Genomic DNA, 10332 nt, shown 5'->3' on the forward strand with positions numbered 1-10332 from the left:
CCGATATATCGAACCGTACTCAGGGTACCCTCCGATAGTACCCTGGGTGACATATAGTCCCTCTCAGCATTAGTGCGGCTAATAGCCTCTAACTTGCGCCACGCTGCTCGCTTATATATGGGACTTGATATCGGAAATACAGAACAGACCTCTTCGCATAGACAATTAAATTGTTACATAGGATTTTTTTTATAATCTGAAGCTATTCTAGGAAGCGCTATTCTAGAATAGAGTCAGATTGAGAAGATTTCTAGAGTGCAATCTATTGGTCTAGCCTTCGCCCTACTGTAGCACAACGTGTCGAGGCTGTAAGACGGAGAGACTATAGCGGTTCTCCGGTGTTCTGTACCGCGTCAGCGTAACACGAGTGCACTCCAAGGTCAAATCGTAAGTCAGGCTTGTTTTCTAAACATGGGCTAGAGACGTTGGCACGCGCGCTACACCCCATAGCTCAGCCTGTGTGCATGTGGGCTGCCAGCACGCCTATGATTCACGCGTTCATACAAGCGACCGGGAATGAATTTATTTTTACTAGAAACTAAGACAAGAGTAGATAATAACTATTATAATATCTACTCTTGACTAAGATCGTATACAATTGTATACGCTTTTGGCTATAAGCGCAACATGAGTGCGTGCGCAAGCGTGCTTGCCGCCGAACTTCGGCTAACGCTCCATTAGGAGTGTTCCCAACTTTGATATCATTAATGATTAATGATTAATTATTGATAATCCTAACCCTAACCCTAACCCTAACCTAAATGACATTAAACCACAAACTAATATGATTTTAACTATAAACAATATATATGTTATTATGACCATTAATGACATTAAAGTTGGGAACACTCCTAATGGAGTATCACCCCGAACTGAACTTCCGATTTGACTGTACAGCCCTGCATGATACTTAATTACTTATTAACATTCGATGCGTGTCCGCGGCAGTTTTTTTTGCTCCACTTGATTAGCCTCCTCTTCGTGTCCGCTTTCTCCATGCTAAACTTATAACTTTCCATAATATTTATAATGGCCAGGTTAAGATTGATTGATGAAGCCTGTTCGTATGCACTCGATTATCTGAGCGTGATCATTGCTTTCGGCTCATGCCCCGGCATTTCGGCAATTTATAAGAATTCGTAACCGTGCAGCCGCAATACAGCCAGCATGCACCCACATCTACAGATGATGCTTTCGCCATATACGGGCTAATTTATCAGCCACTAGCCAGCTGCCGATCTGCTGTTTCCCTAATGAGACATAACATCATGCAACCTATTCGATGTCCAACGCACTATATAACCCAGACGGAGATGAAGAAGTCGTTAGAGCAACACTGCATGCAGATTCTTATTGGCGCATAAATTGTGTCAATTTATATACCCTTGCCCGGAGAGGATATAGAACTAAGAAGAGAATATGTTCAGTAAAGGATAACAGAAACACAAAAGGGTTTAGAGGACGAAACCGTAGCATGTCTTAATTACCATCCGAGTTCAGATCGCTGGTATTTCCGTCGTAAACTACAACGCACATCTGGCATTCCAACTGCGTGTCACACGGTGGTACAAACTCCACCGAGTCCGTCTGCAATTAATCGAAGGTGCGCATCGATTAGCGCAATCAATGAGAACTACACGCGCATAGCGATGCATACGTACACGCGCTCGTTTACATGCAACGTGCTTTGCATTATTTTTTATGGCTTCCGAAAGTTTTTGCCATGGCCATCAAACTCAATAAACACACGATGCAGCAAACCAAAGATTTCGTTACTAACCTGGAGCACATTCCGCGCGGTTATTATGTGATCCTCCGCATATGCAATCTTATCTCGGGCATCTAAATAAAATTCGATTGTTAACTAATGCTTGTTATGCAGCCATATGTCAATATTATTGCAACACATTATTGGTAACCAATAGCTATTTAAGTTTTCAATATATAAGAAAACGTTTGTATTTTTTGTACAGCTCGTGACTACGTTTTGGTTTAGGCTTTAGAATTATGTGTAAATTTTTAACTTATTTGTTACTACAAGTATGGTGTTAGAATTCATTATAAACATACCCAGTAATAGAAGATAATTCGGGTTACTCAAGTATACAAACCGCCCTTCTTGGTTAATATAGTTGAATAAATCGGTTAGTTCTACTAAAGTCACTTCCGATTGTAATTTCATGATGACTAAGCTAATGCTAATCACTATTGGCAACAGTCTCCTCAGAAACGGCTAAAACCCGCGATATTGTAAAATCGATGCTATATATTTTAGCCAACAGGTGGCAGTAATGGGAGGCCAAAATGGCTGCTGCGTGTACCCGAGTTACGCATCAGTGTAGAATATTACTAAAAACAGTTTCTAAACAAGGGCAAAATTCTCGGAGACTTGGAACAAGGTAGGTTATAATCCATAAATGGCACTGGTATCGTTGATGCCAATGATATTGTCAGCACCGCTTGTGGGAACCAAAGCTAAAGGTGTGTCGTAATCCTGCAGAGTCTAGACTCTAGTCTAGGGTCACCGCCAAGCGGCCAAGCTAGTACTAGTAGTAGTACGGGTAGTACCTAGTAGTAGTACTAGTAGTAGTACGGGTAGTGCAGATAAGGTCTATGTCCCCCTGACCTCTGTTTGACCTGGCTCGTTTAGCTATTTCTGACTAATATATATAAGGTTACGGTTAGTCAGAAATAGCTAAACGAGCCAGGTCAAACAGAGGTCAGGGGGACATAAACCCTACGAGCCACAGGCACAGGCACTTGGAATGTCTCAATAAAACAAATTAAGGGTAAATAAACACGAAATGTACCAAAGTCTTAATGTTTCTCTACTCTATTTCGCCTATAAGTATAATCACCTGTAAATGCCAGTCAAATGCTCATCTGCAACACGCAAGTACACCGCACGCCCGCACTGTGCACAAACAACATGAATAAGAGAGCAGGTAGGAAAGTGTGATCACAAAATTCGCTCAACGCTCGCTTCATTTCACACCTTCACAGCGCAAATACACATCCAACAGCTTCCATCTTGGTATCCATGTGTACATAAATATGTTCACTTGTTCGAATTATAACGCTGGCCTTTGTTCATACCTACTCCCGCCAGAGATATCTCGTGAAATCCTGCAGGAAATGTTCTAGGCAGCTATCCGCGCGCTATAGTACTAGAGCTAGTTCATTACTTGATAGAAGCAACAATTTTCTCTAGCCTTAGTTATATATTGATTACTAAATCTATAACTTTCAATTTATAGCAGGTTAACAGAAGTAGGGAAACTTGTATTGCCGAAACCAGAAGCAGCTAAATATGTTACTGGAGAGGTAAGTAGATGAACACATAGTACATCATTATCTGGTAATGAATTAACCCTCTAAGCTGTGTTTCCGGATTTTCACGAGACATAATTTTTGTGGCATATTATTTCAGTTTTTTAGTTAGCTATCATAATGTCCTTTGTTATATTTATTTTACAAGTATACAATTTTCATATATAAAAAAATTACATCATTGATCATATATAACAAAATGACATCATTACATGGACGATTCCTCACACAAATTTTTGTCTTATTCTGTAGCTGTTTCTTCACAAAGTGTTTGGGTACAGAGGAGTAATTCTCTTCCCATGGGAGGCACGGGTGTATGACAGAGATGCACAGAGTCAGGAAAGGTGAGGCCCCTGCGTGATGTAGCATGTATGTAAAATAACTTCTCATTTATAACAGCAGCTTCATAAACTCTACATGCTTTATGAATAAATTAAGAGTGTGGATCCTTAAATATATGCTTCTAAATATTTGTTACCTTGTTTAAGGCCCCCCACTAGTGGTTCATATGCCGGACAGGAAGTTAAAAGCAAGACACACTCCTACTACCAAGTATTGATCGACAGCCGGGACAGTCCATATATTGTGAGCATGAGTGGTATAACCTGTTAGAGAGAGAGAGAGAGAGAGAGAGAGAGAGAGAGAGAGAGAGAGAGAGAGAGAGAGAGAGAGAGAGAGAGAGAGAGAGATGGGCATATATATATGAAATGTACATTTGTACTGTTCACGCAAAATCGTTTCTAAAAGAAATTTAGTTGCCAGTGTTGTTAATGTTGATACAACAGCATTAAATGGTTCTTTCCCTTGTTGTACTTCAGCGAGCACAAACAGAGGCTGTGACGTTTCTAGGTAACCAAGACAACAGCAGGTCTTTGTATGCCATACCAGGTGAGAGATTTCAGCATACCTGTCCACTACTCATCTTAGCAGCCAGGATGATTGCTATTGAACACTGCAAATATGTCAAAATAATTGTGGCTAAAATGTAATTCTTACTATTCTTACTACTAATGTGAACTGGTAAGTTGTTGAACTTATAATATACAGTATCAGGAGCATTGACAGACTCCTGACAGTATTATGCTTATAAAGATTGAAATATTTGTGTAGCAAATTAATCAAAAATTATTGTTTACAACCCCACTTCTTTCCAAAATGCTGGGTTGATCACCTAACAACAATATACCTTTTAAAGATGTTGTGAAACGTATGTATAATATAAATGTGTCAAAAAGGTATAGATGCTCTAGATAGACTGGTATTATGCCTGGAACTTATACTGGAAAATAGTTTCAAAGTGTTTACTTCCAGTCTAAATCTGCTGACTTTTTCTCTGTTACAGGGTTAGATTATGTAAGCCACGATGACATTTTGCCTTATCACACGACAGAGAAAAAGCCTCTTGTCCACGAACTGTTTGATCGATTTCTCGTACCCACAGAGGAGGGCAGTGGTTAGTATTTGGTGGTGATTCGGGCAGTACAGAGATGAAGAAACACTATGTAATGCACATGTTCACACATGCCTTCCACCCTGGGTATTCAGCCATCTCTCACACTTTCCTTACCCCCACAGCCATTTCTCACGCCTCCCCCATCCCCACAGCCATCTCTCATGCCTCCCCCACCCCCACAGCCATCTCTCACGCCTCCCCCATCCCCACAACCGTCTCTCACTCCTCCCCCACCCCCACAACCGTCTCTCTCTCACGCCTCCCCCACCCCACACGCCTCCCCCTCCCCCATGCAAATATTCGCTCTGCGCACGTTTCCACCCACGTTCTGCGTAATCGGCTCGTGCTTGTTTACCTGCAGAGACGCAGTTCACGATGCGTGACACACTACGAGCGTGGCAAGATAAGAATCATCCGTGGCTAGAGCTGTCCGACGTCCACAAGGAGACGACCGAGAATATCCGAGTCACTGTCATCCCATTCTACATGGGTTCCCGAGTGAGTTGCGATGTTAGCAGCAGCCAGTATACCTTTGTACTTCAACGAATTCAGCGTGCAGGGTAAAAAATTAGGGTCGAAATTGAGAAAAAAATTCTACTTTTTTGTTAGAAAGTTGGTCGTCAAAATTTACTTTTCCGACACAGGTTTTAAGATTTTCTAGGTAAAATAATTCACCAGGTGCATGACTGCTATTTCTAGCCACAAGTTTATGTACTGTCTCACACTAGAGCATGTATTTATCAAGGCTAGTTAACATATCAACAAAAAACACTGAGGGATTGGCTGTTTTGAAAAAAATGTTTTTCTCCAAAATCTTCCACAGCAAAAGTGCAATTTCATTTTTGTGGTAGCCTATCTACTTGTCCCGAAAAATTGGAAATATGTTCATTTCTACCCTTGACAGTGCTTGAGCATTCGTACCAAAATCTTTTTTGTTTGGCCGGGGGCTTTTTACCACTTGGCGTGAGCAGTGGACATGAATAATGTGAAATAATGGTACTGACTATAAATAATTATATTAAATCTAGCCCAATGCAGTCTCATTGGGAAATTTACCCTTTAACGCTTAATAAATGACTGAATTATGCGTGCCGGCATGTATTCTCATGTTATCACGCTTGTCCTTGTGTTACAGGAAGCTCAGAATACTCATGTGTACTGGGTAAGTACCTGTAACGTTTACTGTGTTATATTTCCAGATTAAACCAATAACACTGCTTTGTCTTTATGCTGTTTATTTACCCGCCATAATAAGAGCCTCGATTGCAATAGCTCATCTCCTACACCAACTCCATCTACCGACTGTAATTAGTATCAATTGGAACACTAAATATATGGATGGGTTATACACTACAGTACCTACTTACTCTACTTCATATGACATCACAAAGAAATCTGCATCCTTGTTGTCCTATTCACGTTAAAACTTGTCTCATGGTTCGACTTGTTAACCAATTGCTCAATAACTCGTTATTCATTCGTTAGTTGATTTAGTTCGCCTACTAATTATTCATGAGGTGATCAGTCCCTATAGCTAAGGTTTGATGATTGGCCAGTCGTTTATTATTTCGCTCGTGCGTGGCTTTATTCTAGTGGCGATATTGCATCCGACTGGAGAATCTGGGCGATGAAGTCGTACAGCTGAGAGAGCGGCACTGGCGCATATTCAGCCTATCTGGCACGCTGGAGACGGTGCGAGGTCGCGGGGTCATCGGACAGGTACATGATGACATCCAGTGAAAAAAATACACGGGGGCTCGGGGCGATTTAGCCCCCGAAATGCCAAAAATAGCTCCGGAAATGCCGAAAAATAGCCCCCGTAAATTTGCATAGAGTTCAATGCAAACCAAATTTTAGAATGCTATTTTCATGCACGCGAGCTTGAAAAGTAGCCCCCGAAAAATAAATTATATTTTTTTCCCCGATGACATCACCACCGCTGCAACCTGTGCAGTCAGCTGCTGGTGTTCCGACATCTACACGCGATAATGAAGATAATTAGTTCGAAAATCTTAATTGAGGGGCTATTGTTCAGAAGTCGGACCTCGAGTGAAAGAATCCATCATTAGTTTGTCAGGTCACCGCAGGTCGCATTTCGTATGTAGCATTTCGTTAATTTCGAAAATGAACAATGGCACATCTTTCCATAATCTGGAGTCGGGGATGTAGTTAGTTGATGATAATTATTGCACGTGTGCAGCACTTTGGAATACGAACTGATCAGACGATGTAGTCTTGAAATATTTCTGAACTCTGCCTTGAGGTTTTCCGCTGCTACCACCTACTACTGCAGCTATCGCTGGAAATACACGTGTGTACAGTAGTTTGGTGAGTGAGAGAACAGAGCCAGAACGATGTCAGTGAATGTGTATCGCATGAGGAGTCCTCGCACGAGTGTTCGATGTATGTCGTTGCATTACAGGAACCACTACTGACAAAACAGCAGTCGGCCTTCCAGTATAGCAGTCACGTATCATTACAAGCGCCAAGTGGTCACATGTGGTGAGTTAACCAGTTTCACAGTCAGCTTTTGAAGTAAATATCACTCCGTTGGCACGTTTAAAATGGCCTCAATACTTAATGCTGTGGTATCGCTGTTAAAATAGTAAGCAGAACGTGAAACTAGTTTGGATGAAGGGCGTCGGAACTGTCGCGGAATTTTTTTCAGGCCATAAATTTTCCGTAACCAAAACCTTTCAATAATTTATACCGGCCTTTTGGCCCGGCACAATACCATCATGTAGTATACGTGTATCTAGGCCCCTAATAAGCGGACGAACACAGGGTCAGATGAGTCAGGTCAAGCGGCGTGTACGGGGGGGGGGCGCCAGGGTCCAGGACCCCCCTGCTCAGCGCGGGCAGAAACTCATCTGAGGGGGTCTAATTTCAAAATTTCCTTGCCCAAGACTCCCCCCTTCGCGTGCTCGGCAAGTATAGTCTTAGGCGGTTAGCCCCCCCCCCCCCCCCCGCGGTCCAAATCCTGTACACGCCCCCTGCAGGTCACCTGTAGCTATAAAATTTTATGATCCAGAACTCTGGCACACATTCCTCTGCTCCCCGTCTACTCCTGATTCTATGCAGGCAGCATGCCGTTGCGTTATATTGAGGGAGCATGCTTTGCCCGGGGTCACGCTAAATCACAATGCTCAGAATGCACCAGAGCCCACCATTTGCCATGTAGATTAAAAAATTTTCACGGGGGATGGCATGCCCCCAGACCCCCCTAGGATGGCTTCGCCTCCCCGGGGCTCGCCCTATAAGCCAAAGCCGCGGCACTATTTTATTGCTTCTGACGCCTTTGGTTTGGATGGAGTTGTCCTCTAAACCTAGTGCATGTGAATTCTGTGCATAGAACTTTCTGAGTGAGAACTGTTCTATTGCACGTATGGATACAGCACAGGACAATTTTGATGCCATCTGCAGTCACATTTTGGCCATAGTATTCAGTGTTTGATTCGAAAAACCAATACTAACCAAACCGTGGCATTGCTAATGATATAACTAAGATTGTCATATATCTGTGCTTCTTTTATTGTAGGGGAACTTTCCGTATGGAGAGACAGGATGGTTATTCCTTTGACTGTAAGATCCCTCCTTTCTCACTAGAAAGCAAAGAAGATAGTTCCTCGTCAACACCTACAAACTTTACCTGAGAGTACCATCTGTTACTTGTAAGAGAGTTTATGATACTACCTGTAAGAGGTTTTCTCGGTGCTGCAGCACAAGCTGGGAATGTTTTATGCATAATTATTGTAACCTGCGCGCAAAGAATTTCTTGAATTCACGAGCAATATGAAACTGACTATATTTTAACCTTATCACTGTTATGTGCTGATTTCACGTAGACTTAGCTGCAAAGTTATGTTGCTGTTAAATGTCGGGGCTATGAACATTGTCGAGCATGTCTTGCGCTCATGTTTCATGTGCTATCTCACAAAGGATTGCAGGTCTCGGCTGCTAATGGCTGCTGTGTTTAACACATCAAATAGATTAAGAACAGATCATGGTTGTTGCAATCTGTTTGTGTGTGTATTTATGGAATAAAAATATGTAAATTGTGGCATTGATCCTGCTGTAGATGAGCCATTTGCTATCGTTTTCATAACCTTGCATAAAGATGTAGACGCTAATTATGATTAGTACAGTTATTATTAATAAGCCTTAATAACATGTTAATGAACGATAAAGGCTACATGTGGCTACGTTAGTAGGGGTAGCAGGGCCGTAGCCTGCGGGGGGCAAGGGGTGCAACTACCCCCCTAGATTTTGGAGCAAAATTAAAAAAAATTGTTCTACTAAAAGAGAATTGTTGTAGTCTGAATGAAGGCCGTACATGTACTCAAAAGTGCCTCAAGAGTCAAATACCACCTCCTGCGATCTACATTTTCAAAATTTTTTGGGGGAGGACCCCCAGACCCCCCACCTATTACTCACCCCCTCGAAATCCTGGATCCGTCGCTCCTCCCTCCCTCCCCCCCTTAAGCATTTGCTCAGCCTACGGCCCTGGGTAGTCTTATGGTCGTTTCAACTTTTGTGTGACAAAGTCTTACTGTAATCGATACAAAATTGTTTATTTACAATTACTTATTATCTGAAGTGGAGATGCTTGGTTTTTGTAATAGGGTGTGTGATGTGTGAATCATACATAGTTCAGCTATTGATGATGGGGTACGTAAAACACGTTTAAGATATGTTGGATTAAAGCATTTAAGTTATATTTCTGCATTTTACAGATGAAACAGTTCGTCATTAGTTTTGAGATACTATAGATACTAATTTAATTGTTAGATTACAGCAAATTATTTTCGTTCTTCTTTAAATTGAAAATCAATTATCCTATATCAGATCTAGTATTTTTGAGATTTATAAACTTTGGTAAAGTATGAATCAGTATCCACTACCTTTAAATCGTTGTATAGTTTTGGATTGATAGTATTTTAGCAATATAACGTCGAGTACGACTTGATGAAAACACAAGATTTGACATTTACTGAATCATATAATCTACTAACTCAATAAAATCTACCTCATTAGTTATGCTTTACATTTATCTAACTGTGATTTTTCATTGGTTATAACAACTAATGTACTATCCCTATCCTAGAGTAGAGGTATGGTTCTAATTCTACTCTGGGGAATTACGATTATTATATTATTATTAAAAAATAATAAATAAAAACAATTTTCCCTTAGCAGGATTCGAACCTGTGACCTCAATGTCTCTCTGAGCCCTAGCTATGATGGTCACGAAGCTATATCCTCTAAAGAAATCAACAAAAATCAACTGCGCGATAGGATATTGCATAGCGCCGTGGATATAATGCTAGGGGTAGAGGAAAGAAGATAGATGACAGGTTCAAATCTCAGTGGAGTATATATAATCATAGATATACACAACACCTTGATATAATCGTAGATATAGAATACATAACTGTATTCTATATATCTATGATATAATTTTACGTTTATTTTTTTTCATTTAATTATTTTAATTCCTAATGTCCCTTATATCCCTAATGTCATTGTGTTTGTATATAATATCTATATAT

The 10332-nt window shown here is 41.0% G+C and overlaps 2 protein-coding genes across 2 annotated transcripts in view; one reads left to right on the plus strand and one right to left on the minus strand.

The window, feature by feature from the left end:
* The window catches only part of LOC106807566 (serine/threonine/tyrosine-interacting-like protein 1), a 6709-nt gene extending 4527 nt beyond the window's left edge, over positions 1 to 2182 (minus strand). Inside the window, exons 1-3 of the mRNA XM_014809937.1 lie at positions 2071 to 2182; positions 1781 to 1842; positions 1488 to 1587 (exon numbers count right to left, since the gene is read on the minus strand). Coding sequence (XP_014665423.1) covers positions 1488 to 1587; positions 1781 to 1842; positions 2071 to 2182 — 274 coding nt within the window. The remainder of the gene's footprint in view (positions 1 to 1487; positions 1588 to 1780; positions 1843 to 2070) is intronic.
* Positions 2183 to 2284: 102 nt separating this feature from the next.
* On the plus strand, positions 2285 to 8850 carry LOC106807579 (polymerase delta-interacting protein 2-like). Its single transcript, XM_014809957.1, has 11 exons — positions 2285 to 2399; positions 3258 to 3324; positions 3583 to 3674; positions 3819 to 3915; positions 4149 to 4218; positions 4673 to 4783; positions 5145 to 5281; positions 5919 to 5945; positions 6377 to 6502; positions 7206 to 7285; positions 8322 to 8850. The coding sequence occupies exons 1-11, from the start codon at positions 2305 to 2307 to the stop codon at positions 8434 to 8436; spliced, it is 1017 nt and encodes a 338-aa protein (XP_014665443.1). The 5' UTR covers positions 2285 to 2304; the 3' UTR covers positions 8437 to 8850.
* The last annotated feature ends 1482 nt before the right edge of the window (positions 8851 to 10332 follow it).

Source organism: Priapulus caudatus, unplaced genomic scaffold (assembly GCF_000485595.1).
Source record: "Priapulus caudatus unplaced genomic scaffold, Priapulus_caudatus-5.0.1 Scaffold223, whole genome shotgun sequence".
In the NCBI taxonomy this organism is placed as follows: Eukaryota; Metazoa; Priapulida; class Priapulimorpha; order Priapulimorphida; family Priapulidae; genus Priapulus; species Priapulus caudatus.

Coding starts and splice junctions, on each gene's coding strand:
- LOC106807579 (XM_014809957.1), top strand. CDS start 2,305: ATGGCTGCTGCGTGTACCCGAGTTACGCATCAGTGTAGAATATTACTA. Junction 2,400..3,257: donor TCTCGGAGACTTGGAACAAG/GTAGGTTATAAT, acceptor TTCAATTTATAG/CAGGTTAACAGAAGTAGGGA. Junction 3,325..3,582: donor CTAAATATGTTACTGGAGAG/GTAAGTAGATGA, acceptor CTTATTCTGTAG/CTGTTTCTTCACAAAGTGTT.